Source organism: Phoenix dactylifera, chromosome 4 (genome assembly GCF_051530095.1).
Source record: "Phoenix dactylifera cultivar Ajwa chromosome 4, Ajwa_hap1_PhDact_Kaust_v1.1, whole genome shotgun sequence".
In the NCBI taxonomy this organism is placed as follows: Eukaryota; Viridiplantae; Streptophyta; class Magnoliopsida; order Arecales; family Arecaceae; genus Phoenix; species Phoenix dactylifera.
Window position 1 is genome coordinate 40,882,077 of NC_143193.1, and position 27,996 is coordinate 40,910,072.

The window sequence follows — 27,996 nt, forward strand, 5'->3', positions numbered from 1 at the left end:
AAATCTCCCATGCTTGCTTGGAATTGGTAGCGCTAGCAACCTTCTCAAAAGCGGCCTCATCTAGGCCTTGGTAGATGAAGTAGAGAGCCTTCTTGTCTTTCTTCAAAGTCTCTCGTTGTTGCGCCCTAAGAATATCTCTATCTTCGGCTTCTACATAGCCTCTTTCGACTATGTCCCAAATATCTTGAGATCCAAGCAACGCCTTCATTTGGATACTCCAATTTTCATAGTTGGTATTGGTAAGACGAGGAATGGGAAGCACTCCGGTAGCCATGATCTTGCTCTGATACCACTTTGAAGAGGTGGATGGAGGAAAAGAATATTGTAGTATTTTTCACTAAGGAATGAAGAGGACTTTACTCTATATTAAATTTCTGCAACTCTCTTCAATACAAAATGACTCAAGTAACAACTCCTTTATAAAGAGGATTTTACAACCCTTCAAGTAACCTCTATACAAAATTCTAAGAGTCATATTTAAGAATGACACTTTGGTTTTACTCATGAAGAGGAATTCTAAGTAAATTTCATAGGTAAGATAAAAGATCTTTTTGGAAACACAAATGTCTTAAATAACATCTCTTGGATCAATGCACAATTAAGTTTATCTATTTCTAACATCCATAAAGTAGAGGGTGTTTGGGTTAGGAAAACATCTTCATCCACACCATCTGACCCTACTACTCACCATTCACCTAGCTCTGACCATGACCAGGACCACTACACAGCTCCTCCCACTTTTCCATCCACTTCTGGTCCATCATTCCCAACTAAACCATCCACTTCAGCTGGACCATCTACAGCTCCACCACCTCAGCAGCCCCTAGAGGTCAGGATCAACCCTGAGAAGCTCCGGGAGCTGAGAGATGAGATAGTGAGAGAGCTGCGAGGTCCACTTAGTGCTCCTTCCACTGATGTCATCCCCTCCACAGCAGCCGTATCTATGATGATCGCAGAGGTTAGAGAGATGTCTCACATGAGGAACTTGGTCCAGGGTCAGTATTTGAGCCTTCAAGCTATTAAGGAAGACACGAGATAGATGCGAGAGCATCAGAGAGGAGCTTGGAAGGCAAAGTCAAGGTGCGGAAAGGCTTGCAAATGCCTTAATCTTCAAGCTTGACACTATTCAGGAGAATGTGACCCAGCTAACTGAGATACAATCTAAGGCCACCTCGGAGATCATCACACAACTAGGGAATGTATCTGAGGGGATAAGCTTGGTCATGCGACATACTAGACTAAGTACGGGAGCCACATCCTCCACTACTAGACGATCCTAGTGTATTTTTGATTTTATGATGTACAGTCCCTTGAGGACTTTTCTGATATGTATTCATTTTTATACTTACTATAATGAATAGAGATTTTCCTTCAAAAATCTGTGCAATTTGATTTAGTATCTCTTTATGTTTTATGTGCTTTTTGATGTGATGACAAAAAGGGAAGAAAAATGTAAAGGGATATAAACAAAAGAAATATTCTTAAGCAAAGGGATATAAACAAAAGAAACATTTTTAAGCAAAAATGTAATTTGTTCTTAGTGGATTCAATACGTCGAGGCTGATTATTTCTCTGTTGGGGCTCCTCAAGGAGTAATCTCCAGAATCTATTCAAGGGATATTCGTAGATTAGTTGAATCATATTAAAGAATCAGATTTTTTCCTCTCTAATCAAAAGAAATTTAATAAAAAAATCTGAACAAAGTCGAACAAAAGAGAATGCAAATATTGAGGGAGAGAATCAAAATTATAAGCAATTTAAATTGAAAGAATATAAGCCAAACAATTGAGTGTATGCTTTGAAGACTTATTTAATTCCAAATGAAAGGAGGAGCCTTAATTTCAAAGTTTACTGACTCATACCTTTCAATTTTGGATACACTAAATGACTAGACATTTGAATTCATTTTGAAACTTTACTACAAATCAATTTATATCTGAGCAATTCACTTTACAAATACTCAATGTTTTGTCATCATCAAAAAGGAGGAGATTGTGGAGTGATTGATTAAACCTCTATTTGATTTTGATGAGCTCAAAGCATTTGAGTATATCTTATGTTATACTAATGAATTCAATCTAGTATATCAGGCATATATTTGTATATTTTCAATTAAGTGCCTCAAGCTTTGGTTCAAAATAAGTTGGACAAGTATTGAACCCTATTTGAACCAAGGGCTGATTCTCGAGTCGACTCCGGAAGATTACGAGTCGACTCCAAATGATTCAGAGTTTCTGGCACCAGCTCGAGTCGACTCCGATACTTTACGAGTCGACTCCGACTGAGAGCAGAAAGAAAGACAGAAAGTTGGTTTTCAGACCCTGTCAGCGAGTCGACTCCAGAAGGCTTCGAGTCGACTCCGATGCTTGACGAGTCGACTCTCTACAGATCCGAGTCGACTCCAAGGAGTAACAGACAGAAAGACAGAGAGGTGTTTTCTAGACCCTGTTACTGAGTCGATTTCAGAAGGATGCGAGTCGACTCCAACGTTTGGCGAGTCGACTCCTAATCATGCCAGAGTCGACTTTTAGAGAAAAGCAGACTGAAAGGCAGAGAACCAAACTCAGTGACCCTGTGAACGAGTCGACTCCGTGATTCCAGAGTCGACCCCAAGTCAGCCGAGTCGACCCCAACAAAGTGCGAGTCGACTCCGAGGCAGCTCAGATCAACAGACAGAGGATCGATTTTTCGGGCTCTGAGAGCCGAGTTGACTCCAAGAGGATTCGAGTCGACTCGAGAGAGAAATGCAGAAAAATAGATCTCTAGAATCCTGAGAACGAGCCATCTCCAAAATGCCGAGTCATCTCCAGATCTTAGCGAGTCGACTCCAGGATTGGACCGAATCGACTCCAGGTCGGGACAGCACTTTAATTCAAATCCTGAACAGTGGGCGAGTCGTCTCCAGTAAAGCATGAGTCGAGTCCAGCAACAGTCGAGTCGACTCCAAAACGAACGAGTCGACTCCGACCCCAACGGATACATTGTCAGGAGGTGCAGACTGTGCAGAACGGCTACAAATCAGTGTCTAACGGCTATTTTTCAAAAGGGACTGTTTAAATAGCCAGAGTAAACAGTAGTAGACAACAAGAGAGTTACTCCATCTGTGCATTAAGGCATTTTCAACTACCAAGAGTCCATTGAGAGAAAAGACAAGCAAAAGAAGGAAGAAATACATTCAATTCATTCCTAGAAGTTTTTTCCTTGCATTCAAGGCTCTTCTGACATCAAATCTTCAGTGCACTCAAAGAGGAGACTCAGAGTTCGAGAAGCCCTTTCTTTCTCTTCCGAAATCTGTTTGAGGGCTTCTAACTTTACTCTATTCATATTGATTCATATTTGCTTTTTAAGAAGCTTTTCTTGTATCTTTTCACAAACTGTTTTTCTTACTTGATTCAATCAGGGGATTAAATCAAGGGTTGTAAGGTTTGTTGGTGAGCCAAAGAAAAAACCAATGGTGTAAGGGTTTGATTGTAATTTCGGAAAAATAATTGGGTGGTTCTAGTCGGTGAGCCTGTGAAAACCGACCGAGTTCGTTGTGATCTCGCGAAAACAACAAGTTGAGTTGTGATCTTGTAAAACAACCGGCTGTAATCCAAGGGATTATAGTGAACTCCCAAGTGAAGCTTGGGGAGTGGACGTAGGAGCAAGGGTTGGCTCCGAACCGCTATAAAATTTTCTTGTGTTTGCATTGGCTATTCGTCTCTTCCAATCTCCTCATCAAGTAGCTTAATTAACTGCTTGCATTAGAATTAAATAATTACTCATTAAGTTTTAATTTGTCAATAATTAATCCAAACCCAATTCACCTCCCCTCTTGGGTTGTCTCCTTGGGCAACAGAAGCGTCTCAACGATCTTGTATTTGTTCATTACAAGATGAGATTGAGGCTGATGTGCATTCAGGAGAAAATAGATCTAAAGTACACATCCAATCTATAGTGCTTTCGTTGATGAGAATGATTCTATGATCGGATGGCTTGTGGGATAGTAAAAGCCAGAGCTTAATGAGCGAGGATTGCCTCCACGATCGGTCAGTTTTGTAGCTAGTGGGACTAGGGTCAATGCAGGATAATGGGTAGAGAGCAATATTCCACGCATCTTTTTAGCTGATCAACTATAGCCATAGGGTCGTCGGCCACCACATGACTCTTTGTCTGAGATATCCTCTTAAAGATATAATTGAGAGATGTTTAGACGAGGCCACTACTTATCCGGCCGACTCAGTCAGGAGGGTCATATATCCTCTCAACATAGCCAGGTAGAGAGGGGCACGAAGGGTAAATAGGCAGCGAGTGGCACGAATGGTAAGAAGACAGCTGCCCAACACACTAAAAAAGAACAAAAGGCACCTGTAGCCCCAATGGAGAGTGTCGAGAAGTTAGTTCACTCAGATTCAGAAACCAGGAGTATCAATTTTAGTGGTAATGGATATGCTGATCAGAAAAGGAGTGGAGGATAGAAGACCATCGTTTATGAGATAGTCGCAGGGTGGTCTTCAATTTACTGGTGTCCTAATTTATGCTTGCTACATGGGATAGGGGCCACAGTGCACGATTTGGTGGAGCCCGTCAGAATTCAATTGCATATAAAAGATGGGCTCTTTGAGGTCATTTCGGAGGACATAATGCAATTGTGATGATCTTGCACGTAAAGTAGGATCCATAGACGTATCAGGTTCTGAGTTGTATGCTGGATTCTATTATCTACAACCACAAGCAGCTTATGATTCATATTGTTATGGATATAGATATGGTGCGTCTGAGGCATTTTCCGGTGGCTATTATCCTATGTAGCCCGGAGCATCTTATAGGTCGGATTTTGTTGCCGACTTATTCGGATGGGATCCTTTACAGTTGTTTTATCAGCCAGATAATACCTCTCAGAGCTAGAGCTTCAGCGAGATCTGAGAGTGCTTATAACCTGGAGCACATTCCTTATGGGATGAATATACAAAACTACAATGCCGCTTGGTTAGAATAATGGGCTGATGTGCCTCCTGACTATGTTGATGATTTGGATATCTACGAGAGACATTGCCACTCGATCCGATTTTAACTATCAGTATGTATGTCGTACTTTAAATGTATGTAATTGATTGGATTATTTTTATAATTTCACCTCACTACTTGATTTGAGGATATTTCATGTTGCTCCTTGTAGCATGCAATATCTCACTAATCATTTTATAATTTGTATCATTTTAAAAAAATAAGATGTATCATTTAGGTTAAACTAGAATCATAAAAATATCAAGAAAACATGAAAAAGCATCAAAAAAATATCCAAAAAAATCAAATTAGACTTAAAATCATTGAAAAAATTCAAAAAGAGTGATCAGCAATTAAATTAACTTGAAGTATTGCATTAAAAAAAATGGGCGTAATGGTACGGAAGTGGCACGCCCTACCGTACCGTATCGGTACGGTATCGAACTGGTACGGTACTAAACCGTCTGCTAATTGGTACGGATTCTGGTACCGGTTCAGCGGACTTTGTCTCCAACTACTATGTTGCTTTATATGAGATCTCTTTGTCAATGAGCCTTATGACTTGGATAGTAGCTTCTAATATCTGAGGAGAACCTTAGAGTTTTGGTTTTTTGTTTGCTATTTATGATAATCTTAATTAAAAATATAACGATAAAGCTCCATCTGCGTTAGCATCGTATGTTCATCACCATTCCTGCCAAGGGGCTTTCTGAAAGTCATACAATTCTTATATATGCTACCATTTGTCTTTCCTTGCTCCTTTTCCATATTCTTTCACACAAGGATGAGTAGTGTCTCTTTGGCACGACCTCTTGCTTATATTTAATAGAATTAGTGTTGGTTCCTCCATTACATAATGCTCACTTGGTGCTTCTAATCTCTTTACCGTTCTTGCAACCTTATTGTTGTTATTCAGACATCAACCTTGATATTGCATGTAATGCATGCCTAAGTGATGTCCTCCTTTTAGATTCTCTGATAATCTAACCTTCAACAACTTTATTTTGTGTTTTATAAAGCTTAGGTATCAGAGGTAAGGTTATAAGACACTCTAGGATGACCTGTTGCACATCATTGAACCGAATTTAGGTTTGCTAGTTCTTTCCTCATCATATCTTTGTTAATTTCTACAAAAGATCCAAGATCATGAAAATGATCATATTGTAGTACTTACGAGACGTTATCCTCATTTCTAATCTTATTGAAATTACACTTTGTGCTCTCTTTTACATTTGAACTCTGAGCCTCCATAACTTTAAATTTCTATCTTCTCATTAATATATTTTTTGATATATAGTAGCAGCTTCTGAATATAAATGGTTGATCTATTTAATAGCTGACCATTGGTTTAGGACCATCACATCTGGATACTAGTGTTCTTTTAAACCAATTTTTTAAGGGATGCTAACTCGGGCATGCTGGCCGTGGCCCACAAAGCAGCATGGGCATGGTAAGTGCTGTGTCATAAAGCAGCATGGACAAGGCAAGTGTTGTCATACCTTGCCAACACAAAAACATCAAAAAAGGACTTAGGATAAAAACATCAAAGAAGGACTTAAGACTTTTAAACATCCTTTTTAGTTAAAAGTGAAAAAATTGATTGAGTTTGTGTCATTTGACCTAGTGCTAGTATTAGCCTGGCAGGATATTGTCAGCCAGCACATACTAACATGGGCTGGGTCTTAAAGTCTTGCTTCTAACAACATTTCCTAGTTCAATCTGATTTTCATTGGTGAATTGGTATATAGACTTTGGTGGTTCAATTTTTGTGAGATATGATTTCTGCAATATTGCAAGGCCAGATGCATCAATATGGGATTTAGATGTTTATTTTCACTAGGATATGATTAATCCTTGTTATGGTTAGCTGAAATTTCCTTTTAATGACTGAATTCTTTTATATAATATAATTATTTTTCGACATATATGGTGAATTTTAAAGTTTTGTTGATTGTCTTACCGGCTGTTATGCTACACATATTGAGCCACCATTAACTTTTATTTGTAGCAAATGCAATGCATAATTATGACTGTAAAAGGGGCTGTCATATCAGGATCATAGAGGCCACCTTGAAATACAATGATTTTTTGGACATGCAGCGTTTCTTTTTGGAATAGCTACTCTTGATTATACCATCATCTTTGTTGCTGTGATGATCATTTCTAAATAACAAATGCTTTTCCGTATGGTCCTATTGCCGTTGGGAACTATAAATACTGTTATGCAGCATTTCATGGTTGATGGTAGTTTCCTGCAGCATTTTTTGCACATATTGGAGTTGTAAAATCCTTATGCTATAATGTTTAATTTTCGGACCCTCTAAGCTAATCAGTGGTATGTCAGAAGTCATCTGTACGGCAAATTTGCTAGCAACTTGAGAATTGATCTAGGTGAATCCATATTCTCTGCTGTTTAAGACTCACATGGCATGTAAATCTTTTTTGGTTGCACGATAGATCATTCCAGATGCCATAGCAGGGCTCGATTGTCTAGAGGAACTCCGTCTTTCTTCCAACGTTCTGGTCTCATTGCCTGATTGCATTGGACTGCTGTCTAATCTTAAGATTTTAGATGTATCAGGTAACAAGCTCAAGGCATTGCCAGATAGCATTTCGAGGTGCAGGTACTGTCATCTCTAAACTTTCTTTCATGTAAAATTACTAGCACTGTTTTGTGGGTAGACATCTGACTGTAAATATATTATCCAGATCCTTGGTTGAGCTGGACGCAAGCTACAATGAACTCACTTATCTGCCAACTAACATTGGCTATGAGCTAGTTAATCTGGAAAAGCTTTGGATCCACCTGAATAAGATCCGCTCTCTTCCCACATCTGTTTGTGAGATGAAATCGTTGCACCTTCTGGATGCCCACTTTAATGAACTTCGGGGACTGCCTTATGCTATAGGGAAATTGACAAATCTTGAAACTCTAAACCTGAGCAGCAACTTCAGCGATCTGCAAGAGCTGCCTCCCACATTTGGTGATCTGATCAACCTCAGGGAACTTGATCTCAGCAACAATCAGATCCATGCACTGCCAGATTCATTTTTTCGTCTAGATAAACTGACTAAGCTTAACTTGGACCAGAACCCAGTGGTTATTCCTCCAGTGGACATTGTGAACAAAGGGGTGGAAGCAGTCAAGGAATACATGGCAAAAAGATGGGCCGACATTTTATTAGAGGAAGAGAAGAAGAAGAAGTCTCAAGAAAATGCACCTCAAGCTGGTTGGCTGACACGGAGCACTTCATGGTTGAGTAGTGTGGTTTCTGGAGTTTCTGGAAGTGTTGCAGATTATCTGGGTACTAAAGAGAAAAACAGAGATCCACTTCTTGATCAGCAGTTGTGATTTCATTTTCATGCAGCTTTGGTATTGTTATTTTCATTAGCATGTACAGTTTTTTTATCACTCTTGCAATACTGGGAATTAGCTACCCGTTTCAGAAACTGCGGCAGTCTGCTTTTAGGAATACTCTGTATGTTCTTTGAAGATAAGCGCAACCAATACTTTGTATGGAATCCATGTACTGTGTTTTCTGGAATCTGCTACCTATTTCTTCCCATTGGGACATGATCATTGTTGTCTCTTTTTCATTGTTTTCTCGACTTAGTATTCTTGCATTAAGACTTATGAAAACAACTGTAGAACTCTAAGAAAGCGCAGCGCACTGAAAGGATACTTGAAGAGGGCTTCGGTAAATCTATTGTGCTTTTATTGCCTCCTGTTGCTCTTTTAAATGGTAATGGATTTAGACATTTTTATACACCTACAAACCCTAAGGTGAGTGAGCACCGGTTTACGTTCTGTCTACATCTCATGTGGTGTTTTATTCATAGATTTACTTGAAATCTTATTAAGAATTTAACATGCTGACTCGAGTGCATATCCCTAGAAGGATATCGGTAGATTTGCATAGCCCATCATAGATCAAACCATATTTAATAGAGTTCGATTTCTCCTTTCTAACACACCATTATACTGTGGTATACTAGGAAGAGTCTACTGGGAGAGGATCTCATTCTCTTCTAGATAAGTCATAAACTTACTGGTGAGGTATTCACCTCCTCGATCTGATCGAAGAGTTTTAATACTCTTTTCAGTTTGTTTCTCTACTTTATTACGGAATGGTTTGAACATTTCAAACGATTCTGACTTATGTTTCATAAGATAGACATAACTATACCTCGAAAGGTCCTCTGTGAACGTAATGAAATAAGAATATCCATCTCTAGCATTTGTGCTCATTGGCCCACATACATCAGAATGTACAAGGGTCAATAAATCACTGGCTTGTTTACATTTTTCAGTAAAAGGTGACTTAGTCATTTTACTAAGAGGACATGATTCACAGGTTGTTAATAATTCACAATCATTAACATTGAGGATACCCTCTTTATTTAACCTATTCATCCTGTTCTTGTTAATATGACCTAGCCTATGATGCTAAAGGTAGATATTTGTGACATTATCTATTCTAGGGTGCTTACTTGACTTGTACATTACGTGAACAGGTTGTGATAATATGTAAATGTCATTACTCAATTGTCCATGCATTACAACAACATCATTCATAATGTTATCACAATAATCCTTTTTTATTAAAATCTCATAACCGTAAATGGCCAAAAGGCCTATAGAAATAATATTCAATAAAAAACTTGGACAAAAGTGACAGTCACTTATGACAATTACATAAGAGTTGAATACAAGTTTAAGACTTCCTAAAGCTAGAACTGGAACTGATCTTCCATCTCCAACGTTCAGGAATCTTTCACTCTCTCCAAATCTTTTATTGACCTGAAGTTTCTGCAACGAATTGCAAATATTAAATGGACTTCCAGTATCCAATACCCAGGTCGAATTATCATAAATTAAGAAATTACAAAGCGTTATCATATAAGTACCTTGATTAGCAACTGATTGCATCTTTTTTTTTGCCTGTTCGGATAAAAAGAGGCAATGTACTAAGCACAGTTACTCTTCCAATGCCCTTGCTTCTTACAGTAGAAGCACTCTGTCTTACTTTGATCAGCCTTTACCTTCTTGGTCTGATTTGGCTTAGCACGCTGCACCTTTTTCTTTTGATTCTTATTTTTCTTCCATTTCTTAAAGGGACGACGCCTTCCGGAAGAACCTCTCACTAAATTCACCGACCCTTTTAAGAGCAGATGATCCTTCTCAAATGTCTATAGTAAACCCAACAATTGGTGATAATTTACTGCAGGTTTCGTCATACGAAAGTGAGTAAGAAATGGGCGGTATGATCCTGGCAGGGAATTCAGTATTGCATCTTTCCCCAATTGGTCATGTAGGAAAAATTCGAGAGTACTTAGGTGCTCTATCAACTCGATCATGTACAATACATGATCAGTTACTGAGGCCTCATCCTTTATTCGAGTGCTGAAAATGGCACAACTTGTTTTGTGCCTTTCAACGTCATCGAAAATGCCGAAAGATTCATTCAACACTTGAACAATTTTTTCTAGCTGTGCATTCTCGAACCTGCGACTGAACTCGTCGTTCATCGCAGCGAGCATAATGCAATGGATAGTGATACGGTTACTGACCACTTCTAATAAGTGTCTCTGACTGTCCCTCGTGCATTAGTTGCTAGCTGCTCAGGTGCCAGATTTGTTATCACATAAAGGATCCATTTATGCTCAAGCACAATCTTAAGTTTCCTAAGCCAGTTATTAAAATTAGGTCTTGTCAACTTGCCGTTATCCAATAACGAACGTAGCGACAAACTGGTAGCCATTTCTGCATGAAAAGAAAATCGACTATTAGTATATGAATTGATAAAGCCTAAAAACTTGAACTTTAGTCTTAAGGTTCTTTCACTATTTTATACAAATTGATAACCTGTACATTCAATTCGAAGAATTACTCTTAACCCTTTAGTAGGCACTAGAATCCATTTGATCGCATATGGGCACGAGTGTGGCTCGGCCAACCCATGGGCACCAATAGGTAGGTTCTTAACCAATTGTTTCATCTAAATAATTTCTAGTGTTTATTTTGCCCCAGGCTCCTCTTCGGTAGGCATGTGGCACCTCCACTGAAAGTCCTGGTTAGGTCCAACCATTAAATGATAGGGTTCCGTGTAATCTACTAATAGATGACCAAGCCCGAGTGTGGCTCGGCCCACCTGATCACCTATTGAAGGTACACTTGACTCATCATATATTGAATGATAATTTCAATAGCCAAATAATCACCAAACGTGTGGCGCCTCCAATGATTATCTAGTCATTGGACCCATTATCACCCAACTTAATGGAAGGCTATGATCTAGTTATCTCCATAACTATTTCATTTTATAGACCTAATAATTTTAGAGGGTTTGATTTAATTGAGAATAGATGAGAAGAACCGGTTAATCTTGATCCTTCCACTGACTTCATCAAGTCAGATTATTAAGAACTAGATTCAATCCGATTAAGGAGGCACCTAAATCAGTCATACTGATTTTTCTTAAAGGCATGGGTCTACTCGAATCATTAAGTGATCCAATCAAAATGTAATTGACCATGTCAGCCAGGTGAGTGAGATCGGTGGAAGGGATATGTCATTGACTCGACAAAGACGAATCAGTGCGAGTAGCTTCCAATTAAAAACCAACGGTCAAGTCTGCCAAACTTACCTTAGACACTGACTGGTTAATCAATTTCGATTTGATTTCTCAAATGACTCAGGCTCAATCTCTGAGCCTCAATCAAGTTCCATCTTGGTCTAATCAAGCATGGAATTTGATCAACTACAACTATTGTATTTGACCTAGAGTTTTCTTGACCTAATCTAGTTACTACTTAATTAGATTTGATCAATTAACTCTAATTAGACCATGTTTGATTCTAACTCTAGGTCTAATCCAATTATAGAACTTGACTTGAGCTAATCCAAAACCCCAAGAATTATGTAATGTTATTTAATTGAGTTCATAATTCTAGATCAAGATTTTCATATCACTTAATTCAGCTCTTTAGTCTCTTTTCTTCCTACCCCACCTTTAGTTTAGCCCAAAAGGTAAGGCCTATGGAAAATCATTAGTGTAAGCTTATGAAAATTTCAGATTATTGCATATTCTTTTAATTACATACTAACTACAAAGTTTCAGTTATTAAAACTTATTTTTTAGATCTAAGATTTGCAATTAATCATGTTAAAATTTAGATTTAATTCATGTTTAAATATTAGATGATTTATGTTCATATATCACATATACAAACTAATATGAATTAACTTAAACAACATACATCATATGCATTTGTTTTCAGATCTGATTTGTTATTCAAAATTAGAAAATAAATAAGTCATAAATTTCATTTAGATCTAATCTAATCAAGTTTATAATTTCAGATTTCTTCATGTTCTCTATATCACATATACTAACATGAATATACATGACATGCATCCTATTTTTCAGATTTAATTAACCATGTAAAAACAGCAATTAAATCAATCATAAATCTCTTTTAGATCTGATCTAAATATATTTATGATTTGAGATTTAATTACAAAGATTAAAACTACTTTTAATCTTCTTTTTGTGGTTCATCTTCAAGGATTGAATCATAGTGGCACCCCTACACGCTATAAGAGATCCCATTGAATGGAAAAAGAGGGTTATGAACCCTTCTTTCTCCTATGACTAGATGACCTAGTGATCATTCCAATCGGATTACTTGACTACTAGGATTAGAAAACTTGTTTTAGGCATAAATATTTAAACTACTTTGAACCTATGGCTCTGATACCACTGCTGGGAATCCTAGTGGTCGCATGCATATATTTTTAAAAATTTTACAGCAGAAGCATGAATTAAACTATTTAATTTCTATGCATGCTAGAGATCATATCTCTACAACAAAAATAGATCCAGGACTTCAAACATTTATCCTAAACAAGTATGCATGATTCTATGTCTAACATGTAGTCATACAGAATTTCAGCAACCTAGTTAATTTCTAATCCTAATTTCTAATGAGATCAGATCTCATAACTTTTTGATTTGAGAACTTTGATGATGCCTTGATCACCTTGTGTAGCCGCATATACATCCGGCCTCTACGGATAGTCCACGCGAAACTCTAGGAAGATCCACAACTGCAGGAGTGCTAGCTCGTGTAGAGGTACTGCAGTGGCTGAACTTTTCTCCCTCGAAGCATTCAACTTTTGATTCTTTTTTGAGAGGATGAAAGATAATGAAGGAGGAGAAGGAGGAGAGAGGGCGGCTGGCTCTCAAATTTTTTTTCAGAATTTAGAACCCTTTCTAAAGACTATCTCTTGCAAACCCTAAGCGTGGGGGTCTTTTTATAGCCAAAAGACCCCCCATGCCTCATACCTCTTTTAGCCAACGAATTTGGCTGATAAAATTTCCAAAAAATTCTGGTGAATCGGCAGCTAAGAGATGAACAAATTTTCTTTTCTTGCAACATGAATTCCTAAAAATCAGGGGGTTATTGCGCCCCAAACTTCAGCTGCACGCCACCTTGTTTGATGCGCCATGCAGTCCCTACAAATTAGGAATTTGATTCCTTTTTTTTTGGAAGATTTGAAGTACCATATTTTTCTAAAAAATAGCCCCACATCTTCTGTTTCCTCATGCTAAAAATTGGTAAAAAATAAAGAGGATAGGTACCACTGCTTTTAGGGATAAGTATGATGTGTTTTTCTTCTCCAAGAAAGAAAGCTAGGGTCCTAAAAATTTAGGAATTCTTCTTCTTATCAATTTCTGAATTTTTAAACTTAGAATCCTTATCAAATAAGGACTTTTAATGGGCTTAGATCAAGCCCAATCCAATTGGGTCAAGTTCAATTAATTGGGTCGAGCCTAATCTACTTGGATCGAACCCAATCCAATTAGGTCAAATCCTGATGTAGCCGAAATTGAATTTTATTCATTTTGGCTTAACCTAAGCTCAATCATTCAATCAGTTGAGTTCATTAACAATCTAATTGCTAATTAATTCTTCAATAATTCAATAATTATTTTACTACAACTTTTGCTTAGGATAATTTGTCAATCAAATTGACCAATGTACCCTTGGATGATTCTTAATCGTCGATTAGCCATTTGATCAACCTAGAAACTTCTATGCGTGTAACTCCATAGGTTTGAACCTAAGCCGGTAGCACAAGAACAACTTTCTGTACTAATCGAAATGACCATCTAGCAATGGTACCTGATATTTGGATAGGCCGAATAATTGCAAAGCAATATTCTGAAACTCTTGGATTATGGTTACCGTATAATTCATCTCTATGACTTCTAATGCCTGGATGACATCAGAGTTCTATCAACTCTGTAATAGTACATCCACTCTGTGATTCAACCTTAGAAATTCTGTGACTCCTCACAAGGAGTACCTAACCAAGATTTTGCTAAATTGAACACAAGGGCATTATCTCCTATCATCAGGAGGGGTCAATTCCATATTGACTCACACACCGACTTCGCAAGTACTTGACTTCACCCAGTGACCTTCCATCCCTGAATTAGAATATCAGCTGGTCCGGTACCAAAGTATAGTGAGTTGCTTGCTAATCACCGTGGTGATCTCAGGTCTGAGGGACATATATATCCATATCCACTCGGAACATCTCTTGACAGCAGAGCGTTTCAGAATGGTCACGTTCAGTGAAGTGTACTCCTATACTTCACCTATGTGATATATCAGTGTCTCCATACTCCTTGGTTAAGAGGACAACCAACTTATATGGCACACAATGACCTAATCTTGATAATGCTGTTGTCCTAGTAATAGCACATCATTTGGTCGTGAACTATTTTAAGGACTCGTAGATAAATCCTCCTTTATTATAAAGGAGTCCTAAGGACTTCATCTCATAACAAGAGTTCATTTGAAGATGTATAAATAAAATGATGAATAATGCCAAATAATATTTTATTAATTAATCAATTCATATCCAAATTCAATCATCAACAGGCTGATGATTGACTTTTAGGATATAATTTCCAACGGTAACAACTAGCAGGGGCACGCTAAAGTATTGGAGAGGCTGGATAGAGTGTTTGCCATAGTGGGGTGGATTTAGAGCTTTTTGGACTACTAGGTGAACCATCTATCTCGTATCACATCAGACCATTGCCTGATACTAGTGAGTAACTCTTCCCCATCTCCTTATCGCTGTCAATTTAGATTTGAGAAGTTTTGGTTATCATACCCTAGATCATGGGAGATAGTTTGGAAGGCATGGAGGGTGCCAGTTCGGGGAGAGGTTATGTACAGAGTGTCCGACAAGCTCGAGATAACTAAGCGACGGTTGCAGTGGTGGAATTGGGAGGTGGGGAACATCTTTGGGAAGGCAGAGGAGGTTGAGGATGCCATTGCTAAGCTGCAGTTCTAGGAGGAGCCGATGGGGGGTTGACGGATGCAGAGATGGGGGAGCTCAGGTGTCAGCTATCTTTGTATGACTTACTTCTTCGACAACAAGAGATTTTGTGGAGGCAGAAGTCCAAAATCCAGTAGATCAAAAAGCAAGATCGGAACACCATGTTCTTCCATCAGTCGACGATCATCCGAACACAGAGAAACAGGATTAGAGCTGTTAGAGGAGCTGATGGGCAGATTACAGAGGATCCTGAAGCCATCAGGTGGGTCTTTAAGCAGTTCTTTCGTACCTGGTGAATGGATTAGGTGGGGAGTGAGAGTCCACAGGTCATGTAGCCCCTAGTGGCTAGAGTATTGGAGGAGGAGAATGCAGCGTTGATTAGGTCGATCTCTGACGAGGAGATCTAGGAGGCTTTTTGGTCCCTTGCTGAGGATAAGACCTTGGGTCCGGATAGTTTTCCCCATGTTTCTTCAGGAGGAATTGGCCATTGATTAGACGGAATGTGGTGGAGGCTATTCTTCAGTTCTTCAACATAGTTGCGATGCCAGCCATTTGGAAGAGGACATTTATTCCTTGATCTTGAAGGGATAGGATGCCACGGAGCCATGCCACTACCGATCGATCCGTTTGTGTACCACTTTGTACAAGGCCAAGACAAAGGTACTAGTGGCCAGATTGGGGAGCATTTTATTGAGACTCATCAGCCCGGAGCAGAGAGCGTTCGTAGGAGGTTGTAGCATCTCCGACAACGTTCTCATCATCCAGAAGTTTATGCATGACCTCTAGAGAGCTCCAAGCTAGAGGAGCTTAATGGGGATCAAGCTGGACTTGAAGAGGGCCTATGACAGGATGTACTATGATTTTTTGAAGTGTTTGTTGGTGAGTTTTGGATTTCATGAGGATTAGATTGGCTAGGTAATGTGTTGTGTTAGATCTTCTTCCTTTGCCATACTGGTAAACGGATAGCCTACATATTTTTTTGAGTCTTCGGTTGGGCTACGGTAGGGGTACCCACTCTCTCCATTACTCTTTATTCTGTGCTCAGATGCGCTATCCAGAGCCTTTCGGCGTGCTGTGGAGACCTAGGTTTTGGAGGCATACAGACCTAGGACAACGACTATTCAAATATCACACCTTCTATTTGCTAATGACTATTTGCTTTTGGCGCGAGCTACGAAGCATACAATAAGGGCCATTTGGAGCATTCTTGGGGATTAGTATGTAGCTTCCGAGCAGCGGGTTAATCTGGCCAAGTCCGCGATCAGCTTTAGCCCAAAGACCAAGCCGCAAGTAAAGGCTTCCATCAAGGAGATACTAGGAGTGGGAGAGCAAGAGGGCACTATGAGGTACATGGGGTGTCGCCTCAAAGGTGGTGACTATGCTGACATCGAGTTGAGCATCAAACACAGGCTGGATGGGTGGAAGATGGGAGCACTTTCTATGATGGGCAGAGTGACCTTGGTGCGGTCGATTCTCAGTTCTATTTTGGCCTACCTGTTATCGAATACCATTATGCCGGTGTCACTTTTGAGGTCTCTAGAGCAGCTGTTCAGAAACTTCATTTGGGGCAGACAGGAGGTCTGAAGAGGCATCCACCTAGTGGCATGGGAGGTGGTCTGCCAGCCGGTTAGATAGGGCAGCTTGGGGTCCAGTCTTCAGTGGTGAGGCGAGAGGTTTTGGCGGTAAGACATGCAGCCAAGTATATTCTAGAACCCAATAGCCTATGGAGTGCCCTATTGAGAGCCAAGTACGGAGCTCACACGGTGGTAGCAAATTTCTAGGCTGGGCATTGGTGCTCTTTCATGTGGAGAAAGATCTGTTCATATGCTCCGATATGCTTGATGCGGTCAGGTGGGCAGTTAGTGATGGTCGGTCCATTGGTGTCTTGGAGGATAACTGAATACTCGAGCAGCCGCTCTGTCGAGTGTCGACCTTGGTTGATTCAGCAAGGTTGGAGGGCTGCAGAGTCATTGATCTGATCATTTCGGGTGAGAGCAGGTGGAATAAGCCGCTGATTAGGGAGGTCTTTGGAGAGTAGCTGGCCGAGAGCATTCTGGCCATTCCGCTACCTATGGGGGAGACGGCGGACAGGTTGGTCTGGGTGGCCATAAGCAGGGCCAAGGTGCAAACCACGGACTTACATAAGGTGATGGGAGGGGATGATATCAGACAAATGGATGATAGATAGATTTGGAAGATGCGTGTTCACCCCTGTGTAGCCTTGTTCTTATGGAAGGTGGCATGGGGTTGTTTACCGACCAGAAGCATATTGGCAGGGAGGAAAGTCAGGATCACCCAGAGCCGTGGTAGATGCCCTGATATGGATGAGTCCATCAGTCATGTTCTGTTTGAGTGCCCGCGAGCGGTACATATCTGGAGGTGGGTTGCGTTCTTCTTGCTTCAAGCCATCCGATCTACTGACAATCTACTACACCAGATGAGGACAACCATGCGGAGCCCGAGGATGATGGGGTGGGGAGTCACATGTGTTTGCGTAGCGTATTTCATATGGTTGGACAGGAATGCTCGAATCTTTGAAGACAGGCGAGCGCCCTTGAGGAGTGTTATGGAGAGAGTTCTTTTTCAGGTTGCCGAGTTCACTTAGGCTACCACGACGACCTCATTTGGGATGGCCAAGAATATCTGGGACCCCCTCTTTGCTGTTACAGTGCCCAGAATCATCCTTGTCTCTTGGGAGTCCTCATCCCCCGACAGTCTTAAGGTGAACTTTGATGGTAGCGTCTCAGGTGATGGAGATAAAGTAGGTGTGGGTTTCTTGATCAGGTGCCACGACTCATGGCTGGTTGCTACGGGGGGCGAAGCACCAGTGGTTTGACAGCTGTAGGGGCTGAGCTCAAGGCAGCATGAGAAGGCATCACCTATGCAAGGTGGGTGTTGAGGGTGGAGCAAATCCTTCTTGAGGGAACTCAACCACGGTAAACGATTGGATATAAGAGGGGTGGAGGGGGATGAGACCCCTCTACTCTGTGACATCTGTCGGATGGCGAGGAATTGTAGCGCCTTTCAGACTGTGCATGTGTACCGGAAGGCAAACAAGGTTGCAGATTAGATCGCCACCTATGTCGCCCAGCACTCTAGAGAGATCTTCTAGACACACCAGGGGGTCTCTCCTCTACCGTTGTGCCATTTTCTCACTCTTAATTATGTTGGTTGCACCTATATTAAAATAGGGTGAGTAGCCATTGTACCAAAAAAAAAAACCTTCACGATGGGATTTGGTTGGCCGGCTCTTTATATAAGCTATGGTCGATTCCATGACCCATCACCTATATATGTCATGTACTTGACTTGAGGTCGGATGGGGGGGGGGGGGGATGGAGTGTTTTGGGATGGGAGGGGGATAAGACATGGGTTAGACAAATTAAATGGGGTAAAACTATAAAAGTCTCTTTTTTTATAGTTAAATTATTTTTTAATATTTGAGGAAAGTATTTATGAAAAATTATATATATACATGTTGGATTTTGGATAGGTTACCCCGTTACTTATATTGGTTCCGCATCCACTACAGGTGGGGTTAAATCCATCACATCAGAGTCGGGTCCGGGTTGGCTATCCGATGGGCGGAGAAAATTACTGCTCTATTATGGGGTTTGGGTTTTTTTGCATGGTTACCCTTCTAAATATCAAATTTTGCGTGAATATCCTTTCAAAATTGATATTTGCATATATATCATCGTAAAACTTTGTTATTGTACAAATACCCTAATATAACAGTTGTTCTAACGGTATTTAAAAAAAATCATATTTATATTAATTAAAAATAAAATAAAAATTTGAAATGACGTTCCCCTCCTCCCCCTAGTGCCATACCCTCCCCTCCCCACACCCGTAACCACCCCCCCCTTCCGGTGCCTTACTCAACCCCCCCCCCCCCCCCCCCCCCCCCCCCCCCCCCCCCCCCCCCCCCCGTGCCCGGCTTCCTCCCCGCCCCCTATGTATCGGGATCCAAAGAAGAAGAAGAAGACAGGAGCTCCACACAGCTGTGCTCTGCTTCAGAATCTCTTGGGCCCAGAAGAGAGAGAGAGAGAGAGAGAGAGAGAGAGAGAGAGAGAGAGGACTGCTGGTTCACAGAATCCAAAGGAACCTCGACCCATCAGGATTCTCTCTCGATCTATTACACTGTTGATACCTCTGGTGTCTCGGTAGCTGGCTTTTTTTTTTTCTTCCTGTTTTTTGATTTTTGTTTCTTCTAACTTTTGAAGGGAGAAAGTGAGGGAACACTCAACTAAATATGGGTCTTGTGCCAGTTTTCTGCAATGGAATTGGATTTTGGAAGAAGGTCGGGCTTGTAGATGGACTCAGTTAATAGATCATGGGTCACCTATTCTGACCGGAGGTCAATTGTAAGTCTTTCAAGTCATGGGTCGCCCAGCACCTCATAATTATGATATGACTAATTAGATTTGCCCAAATTCTTATCCAAAAGTATGGTAAAGTTTCTGTTTACTTGTATATCTTTATAAAAATTTCTATTTACACATCTACCCATTAAGAATATTTTAGTCATTTTAATTTAAAACTGTTAATTTTTTTTACGGTGTTAGATAATATGAATACAAATACAAAAATAAGAATAAAAAAAAAGTAGAATAGTAAAATAAATATTTTATAAGGGTGTATATGTAAATATTAATTTTAGAAGGATATTCATCCAAAATTTTATATTGAGAAGGGCATTCATGCAAAAAAAACAAAAAAAAAAATCCTTTGGGCTTTTATGCATCGGCCAGTTCTAGCATTCGGTTCACGCTCACGGGCTATCGAGTTCGTTCGACATCGCCCCTTCTCCCACGCTTCTTTCTCAACTCCTAGCGGCTCTTCCTCCAGCTCCGCTTGGCACGCGGCCGGTATTCTCCCTTCTCTGTATATGTGCTTGCCTGCCAGATCCCGAGCTCCGGCCACCAACCTAATCTCGCTCACCCGCCTCACTCTCAAAGCCTTTTGCCCCATTTCAACAAACACCATCCACTCTCTCATCAAAGCATGCGCCCATCTGGACCACCTCAAGCAAGTCCACGCCCAGCTCCTCACCCACGGCCTCCATCACTACCTACCCTCCCTCCTCTCCACCACCACCCTCTCCTACCTCTCCTTTGGTCTCCTCGACTTTGCCTTCCTCCTCTTCCGCTCCATCCCCAACCCCTCCACCTATCTCTGGAACATCCTGATGCGCTCCTGTGCCACCCATGCTCGCTTCCACCACTCCCTCCATCTCTACTCCAATCTCCTCTCCTCCGGCCTCCGCCCCGGCAAGTTCACCTTCCCCTTCGCCCTCAAATCCTGCGCCGCCCTCGCCGACCTCCAGCTCGGGAGGCAGCTCCACCACCATGTTATATGCTTCGGGTGCGCTGACGACCTCTTTGTCGGTGCCGCTCTTGTCGATATGTACTCCAAGTGCGGTGACGTCGACGATGCCCGTCTCGTGTTCGATAAAATGAGCAAGAGAGACTTGGTCTCGTGGACTTCGATGATATCGGGTTACGCCCACAATGGCTGCAGTACTGAGACATTGGAGTTTTTCGGTCTCATGCAGCAGTCGGACGTGAAGTCCAACCGCGTGAGCTTGTTGAGTGCCCTATTGGCGTGCGGTCATCTGGGGGCCCTCAGGAGGGGAGAGTGCTTTCATTGTTATGTAATCAAGACTGGATTGGAGCCCGACATTTTGGTTGCAACTGCGGTTGTTGATATGTATGCAAAGTGTGGGAGTCTCGATCTTGCACGATTGGTGTTTGAACTTGCAGATGAGAAGGATGTTGTGTGTTGGAGTGCAATGATAGCGAGCTATGGATACCATGGGCTTGGGAAGGATGCGATTGCAGTTTTTGATCAGATGGTGGAAGCTAGGGTGAAGCCAAACCATGCCACCTTTACTAGTCTCCTCTCTGCGTGTAGCCATTCAGGGCTGCTAGAAGAAGGCGAGAGGTATTTTCATTCGATGAATGACACATTTGGAGTGGAGCCGAAGCTGAGTCACTATGCATGCATGGTGGACATCCTTGGACGTGCAGGGAAGTTATATGAAGCTCAAGTGCTTATAGAACACATGCCCATGGATCCTGATTCTAGTTTATGGGGGTCTCTGCTTGGTGCTTGCCAGATCTATGGTGATTTAGATTTAGCAGAAAGAATTGCGGATAGAATCTTTGAGTTAAACACTAACCATTCTGGGTATTATGTTCTTCTCTCGAATATTTATGCAGCTAAGTCGAGGTGGAGCGATGTTGAGAGAGTGAGGAAGTTGATGGTGGGAAGAAAGGTGAGTAAAGTTCAGGGGTTTAGTATGATTGAGTTGGATAACCAAGTTTATAAGTTTGGAGTAGGTGACAGGACCCATCCACTGTCTTCGGAGATACACTCTTTTCTACAAGAAATGCTGGCAGAGATGAAACAGCTAGGTTATGTTCCTCTGATGGAATTTGCTCTTCATGATGCTGAAGATGAGACTAAGGAAGCTGCACTGCCCTATCACAGCTAGAGACTTGATTGCAGTTGACCCAAGCATCATAAGCGCTGGGACTCCTATGTGATTCATTCTAGTCAAATTTGCAGAGGTTTGGTGTTTCTTTTTTTTGGCCCTCTGTGGAATGCCTAGTAACACAGATGAGCTTTCAAGTTAGTTCCTTGAGTTGATCTCTTATGTCCCACTCTTTCTTACACTGCATGACCTATGAAATCTATTCATATATAATGTTTGTTAATCGGAAATAAAGAGCCATTACCACAAAATTGAAATGTTTCTATCCATGTAAACGACAGCTTCATATATGATTTGAAGAAGCATTGGAGGTGGTGTTGGAGCCTGTTTGCATGTCTCTTAGTGACATGTTGGAAGTTGCAAAGCTGGAATTCTTACCTCATTAACTAATAAAATCCGTCATTTTGAGGGAAAAGCTTTATCTTATCTACATATGTTTGTGGGCTTTATAGTTGAACTTTTTTGCCATTTTCTATCAGTTTTTACATGTTCTTCCTCTTGGGGTTTTCCAATTCTTTTTGGAAACTCTTAGTGACATGTTGGAAGTTGCAAAGCTGGAATTCTTACCCCATTAACTAATAAAATCCGTCATTTTGAGGGAAAAGCTTTATCTTATCTACATATGTTTGTGTGTTTTATAGTTGAACTTTTTTGCCATTTTCTATCAGTTTTTACATGTTCTTCCTCTTGGGGTTTTCCAATTCTTTTTGGAAATTATCCACTCAGTTAATGTAAATTTTTTTCATCTTTATGGTCTATAGAAACAAATCAAACATTCTTATTTATTGGGGGACAGTCCTTTTGAAGACCTTTGAAAGTGCACATTACCATCCAATTGGGTGCTTAATTTCTTTGTCTAGTGTAGGTGTGACATTCTGAAACCTGCTCTAGTCTACTTATTCCACATCTTCCATTTTAGGATTATGCTTTACTGGTTTCTCTTTCTTTTCTTTTTTTTTTTTTAAATTTATTTTCAAAGGTCATGAAGTATAGTTGTACAAAATGTTAGAAGTCTTGCTTTGAGCTTTCTTTCTGACTTCAACATTGCTCATCAACTAGGTGCTAACATTTGATAATGCCAAATTCTTGATATATGCTATGCTCAGTGGTTATTTGAAGGTAGAACTTAGATTCCTTTACTTATCTTCATAATTCTCTATATTTTATTCGATAATTAAACAATATAATTATGAGTTTCTTTGTTTGCCTTGAGAATCTATGTAGAAGTTTTTACACACCTATCAGATTATGGGGTATCTTGAGATGGTATCACGAAATCAGTCCAAACTTTTGGTAGCTGTGATATCTTAGCACAAGCAAATGCTGCCAATAAGATGTTGAAGATGTTGATTATGATAAATGTTGCTTAAACTTTTAGTAAATATTGGTTAGTTTCTAAAGTTATAAAAGTTCAAATTTCAACCTTGCCTCATTTTTAGCAAGAAAGCACTACTCATATCAAAGGTAAATAGTTTTCTACATATCATGCTATTATAATATAGTGAGATTCTATGCTACGTGCCCTAAATTTGGTCTCTTGGTTGTGGGTTTAGGTGCATGTGTCTAAGTGTTTAATTATTTCAATATAGAAGAATTTCTTCTTATGGAGCCATGTCCAAATGGCGTATGAATGTCCAAATGGCATATGAATGTCCATGTTAAGTGTCAGATGCAGATATTTCTGGTTAAACTGAAGAGTCTAAGTAACATAGGTAAGAGTTCTTTGAGGAGAATCTCACAGGGCTATCTTACATCAATTTTATAACTAGGCATTTGGCATCCTGTCTTAATGTAAAAGCAAATTATACTAATCAAATGTATAAGATGCAAATAATTTTTAGACATTGTAAGCATCATGTTTAAGGTGCTTAGGCTAATATTTGAATGCAATCTAAATTTTAAAGTTTTTGATTGCTGAATTATCAAACTTTTGTTTTTTAGGATGTATGTTCTGTTATAGTGCTTTATGAATTTGTGTAATTGAGTTTTGAACATTCAATTTCATGTTTTGATTGTCTAGATGCAAGAATGAGGTGAGAACTAGATTTTAAGTCTCACCAGCAAATAGGATTAAAGAGAGAAAAGAGGGGAAAGGATGGAAGAATGCTCTATTTTCTTTGTCCATCCATATTTCCTTTCACCGGCTTCTCTCTCTCTCTTTCCATGATTCCTATGGATGGGCCCATGTAAGAAAGGACAAGCTGGGGTTTTTCTTCTTCTTGTCGCTTAGGGAAGGAGAGTGAAAATGAAAGATCTTGTAAAAAGAAAAGAGATAGAAAGCTCAATTATTAAGTAATATGTCATCTTATATGACCGTAGGTGCGCTAGATATAGTTCCTACTCAAACTGTAAGAAACAAGGATAATCTCTGACTTGCAATTGAAGTATGCTGCTCTATAGGAATCTTTAACAGTCGATTGGTGAAAGGGAACATTTATACATCCAGGGATGAGGGATGTCCTTCCATTTCTTACTGGCTTCTCTTTTAGTTCTATTGGCCAACCCAGTATGAGGGCCTTATGGCTTATTTGTGCTGAATTGGGTACGGCATTATACCTAGTAGTTCTTGTCCTGGACAATGGGAGTATGGAGGAAATTAAAGCCAATCCAAAGTAACACTGAAAACAGAAATTAAAGCCTAAAACAACAAATAAAGGCTGGATAAACTGAAAAATTAAATACGGTCAAGCAATTGAAGGATCCAAAATTCAGATTTCAATAGATATGTTGTAATTAGAGGTTATTTCTCAAGTTATAAAATTTTCACCTTGTCTTATTCTTTCATCATTAAAAAGGATCGCTCATGGTAGGGCAAAGGTTTCGTCTGTTGTAAAGTTCATCAATCAACACTCATTTGAAAGGAGATAGAAACATACACCCTACTCTTAAGTCTTATGGATGCATGAAACAAAGATAAGTGAGGATTCAAAGTCAGAAAGAAGGCAATTGAACCCATCTTGTAAGGTTGGCTTACCTTGAATTCGTTATATAACAAATGAGGTTCTTGAAGATTCCAAGATGGTTGTCTACTTTAATAATTTACAATGTCATTTACAATGCCTTTCCTCCTGCTCTTCTTGTTTCATATTGTGGTCTTAGCCTGTTAGCAGGCAGCATTAAAAGCCTGAACAATGTTTAACTATTAAGGAGGATGGGAGAAACAATATGTGGAAAAGGTATTTAGTGAAGACCTCTATTACTACCTCCCCCCCAAAAAAAGTCAACCTATATTCAGATAATTGTCTATTGTCTCTGGCACATAACTTGTCCATTGAAGTTACACCTTTGGACACAGTCCCAAAATGAGGGATGAATATTCTGTACCAAAGTTGAAAGCATAATGAGAATGCTGCAGGCAGATGAAACTTTATTAGCAATTAGAACCATAAAATTTGAAGCCATCTATTCCTAATATCAGAAAGAAAACATGAATTTAAATGTACCAAATTGTATGCAATCCTGAAACATGTGAAGCATTCAACACATCAAATGTTGTGTTTTTGTCATTCAGTTCCTTTGAATTCATAGGTTTGTACTGAAATCTACTTAGGTTAACATCAACTAAATCAATGATAAGTTTCTACACAATGGAAGCAAATGATGCAGGAGTTCCATTCTTTCTTAGAATTGAGTTCTATTGCAAGTTTTAAGGTACAGGTTTTTATATTAATTGGATTAGATTTAGGTTTTCCAGTTAAAATTCATAACTCAAATTTGGTCACATTCTCGCTTTGTTAGTTGTGACGTTTATCTTTGGAACTATTTTCATGTTAATGTCTTTTGATAGCTCGAGGGGACGAGACTACTAGAGATGGTAAACAAAACAAATAAATTTGTTTTGACCAAGTTTACAAGATGGAATAGTTTAGCATGATATTAGAACATGATAGCTTTTAGATATTTTTTTTTATTTTGTTTGGTTAGATTTTTGAGATGTTCTATTCAAGTCAAATGGTCTATATTTATTTACGAGGAAAGTAAAATTGTACACTTTATAAACAAAGTTGGAATTTAAATTAAAACAAGACTGGAAAAAATTTCATTGAACTTATTACTTATTGTTGTCATGGAAATATTTTTGGTGATTTTTTTTTTTTAATGCTAAAGATGCTAGGGCCATCAAAATTTGAGGCAAGAATCTAGTGAGACACTTTGATCGTATAGAAGACAAGTTATAGCGAGCTTCAATTTAATGTGTTATCTTAAGAGTCATTATTTTTATTTCTTGCTATTCCTGTAATATTCTAGATTATCACGGCAGTGACTCTTCTAAGATTGTTCCTGATTTTGGACTGAATGCCTTATACACTAGTGATGCCTTTCATACAGTTACAGTTTTCTCCATCATCTATACTATACTGTGAGAACTCATTCCACAGTTCTGCAAAAATGTTCAAGGACCTGAGATCAGTTCAATAGTAGCACATCAGCTAATTCAAATCATTCCTCTATCTTATAACAACTCTTTGGAAAGTCTGCTAATGTTTGCCCCTTGGTTTGTGCTTTTTTATTTTCTCTCATTTAGATGTTTATTTCTCTAGATTTTGTTGATTTGATAAACATTGAATATGCCTCTAGCGAAGCTAACCTTGGAGCCTAATATTGCAACTAGTGTTATTTTAATTTATGTGTCCCTGTAGTTCAAGATTGTGGATTACATGGGATCAGTTCTCCCATGATAATACATTTCTAAACCCTTTCTATGGAAGTATAACAGTTATATCCATTTAATAAAATCTAGTTGATAAATTTCTAGAATTATTGTCATAGTGTATTTGGGGCAAGTTTTTTGATCTAATTGCTTCTCTACCATTCTTTTCCTTGAGATATCATTATTTTGGTTTCTTTTCTTTTTGTTAAATTAGTTACTTTCTTTTTTACTTTCCAGGTAAAATATGATAATACTCTTAAGTGATTTGGTGCTTATGTCCGCGGGCATACTGTGGATTTCAACATGAGCAAACTTAGAACATGGATTATTAGTTATTTCAATGTCAGCCCAGATGCGGAACTAATTCTTACCTATACCGATGAAGATGGTCAGATGTTTAACACTGGGTGATGATGTAGGCCTGTGCGATGCTGTTAGTCAGTGTTTGGACCCTCTTAAGATTAATGTTCTGTTGAAGTCTGTTATTGGCAGACATTCTGATCCAGATTCTCACACAGCAAACTGTACTTCCCATACATCAGTGCAGAATGCAGATTGAAAATTGACCACTTCAGTTTAGTTTTGCTGTTCATAAACACTGACATATCCCCTTGAGCCATTTCAAGTGCACTTACAAAGCTCTCTCAATATCTTTTCCTGAAAGCTGTGTCGTCTGCACCAGCATTTGCCAAGTTCATGGACCATTTCTCCAAATTGGGATTATCCAATGGTTATCAGCCTTCTAGCAGTCCTATAAAAATTGTCATCAGGCACATGCAATGGCGCATCAACTCAACCAATGGATGTAAAATTAGTGATGGGCCAAAAGTTTCAGATCATTTGGCTTCACTATCAACTTTAATACCAAGTACTAATAATGATAGTGCAGTTTCAGAAGGCATGCAAAAGCATCATGAAAGTGATAACGTGAGCACAAGCAGAATGGTCAAATTTCTTGTTGAGCTTAAATATGAACATTCCTAGACATCCACACCCATCAGGATATCCCCCAATCGATGATCTACCAACCGACCCTGACCCCCCTCTGGGAAATTAATGATATTATGAATCATGAAAAAGAAACTAGTGATGCTTATCATAAAGGAAAATCTGTTATATCTGCTGCCCCTTTCTCTGCGCCTCCTGTTGATCCCACTGCAGAGCACAGTTCACAAAATTATGAGATGCAAAACCCATTTCTTGCTCCAAATTATGGAACAACTGTCATCACAAGTGGTGATAACAGGAAACAGCTTCCTGTTGGCATAGGCCCTTCAGCATCAAATTGTGGATTAAGTTCTCTATTTGATATCTCTATCAACAAACATATTGGTGCACCTACTCCTGATGTTCCTCTGTCAAGTGGGTTCTTCCCTATAGGCCGTCGATACAGGAGGGGCGATGGCTACCATGATATCATGCCTCGAACTTTCTACAGGGGTCTCCGAGTGATGACTGTGCATTGCATCCCATCATCGGTCCATGGTTCAAGTCGAATGT

At 39.6% G+C, this 27,996-nt stretch overlaps 2 protein-coding genes and 1 pseudogene across 3 annotated transcripts in view; all 3 read left to right on the forward strand.

Moving 5' to 3' along the window:
• The window catches only part of LOC103697064 (plant intracellular Ras-group-related LRR protein 3-like), a 46,611-nt gene extending 38,051 nt beyond the window's left edge, over positions 1–8,560 (forward strand). The window contains exons 2-3 of the mRNA XM_039133898.3: positions 7,444–7,610; positions 7,696–8,560. Of these exons, the coding sequence (XP_038989826.3) occupies positions 7,444–7,610; positions 7,696–8,338 (810 nt within the window). The 3' untranslated portion in view covers positions 8,339–8,560. The remainder of the gene's footprint in view (positions 1–7,443; positions 7,611–7,695) is intronic.
• An 11,531-nt stretch (positions 8,561–20,091) lies between these two features.
• Positions 20,092–21,863, forward strand: LOC149767789 (pentatricopeptide repeat-containing protein At5g43790 pseudogene; annotated as a pseudogene). The gene has a single exon (XR_015977141.2). The product of XR_015977141.2 is annotated as a pentatricopeptide repeat-containing protein At5g43790 pseudogene (transcript).
• Positions 21,841–27,996, forward strand: part of LOC103697062 (AAA-ATPase At3g50940-like) — a 38,037-nt gene continuing 31,881 nt past the window's right edge. Inside the window, exon 1 of the mRNA XM_088719867.2 lies at positions 21,841–27,996. The gene's annotated coding sequence lies outside the window, so the exon portion shown is untranslated.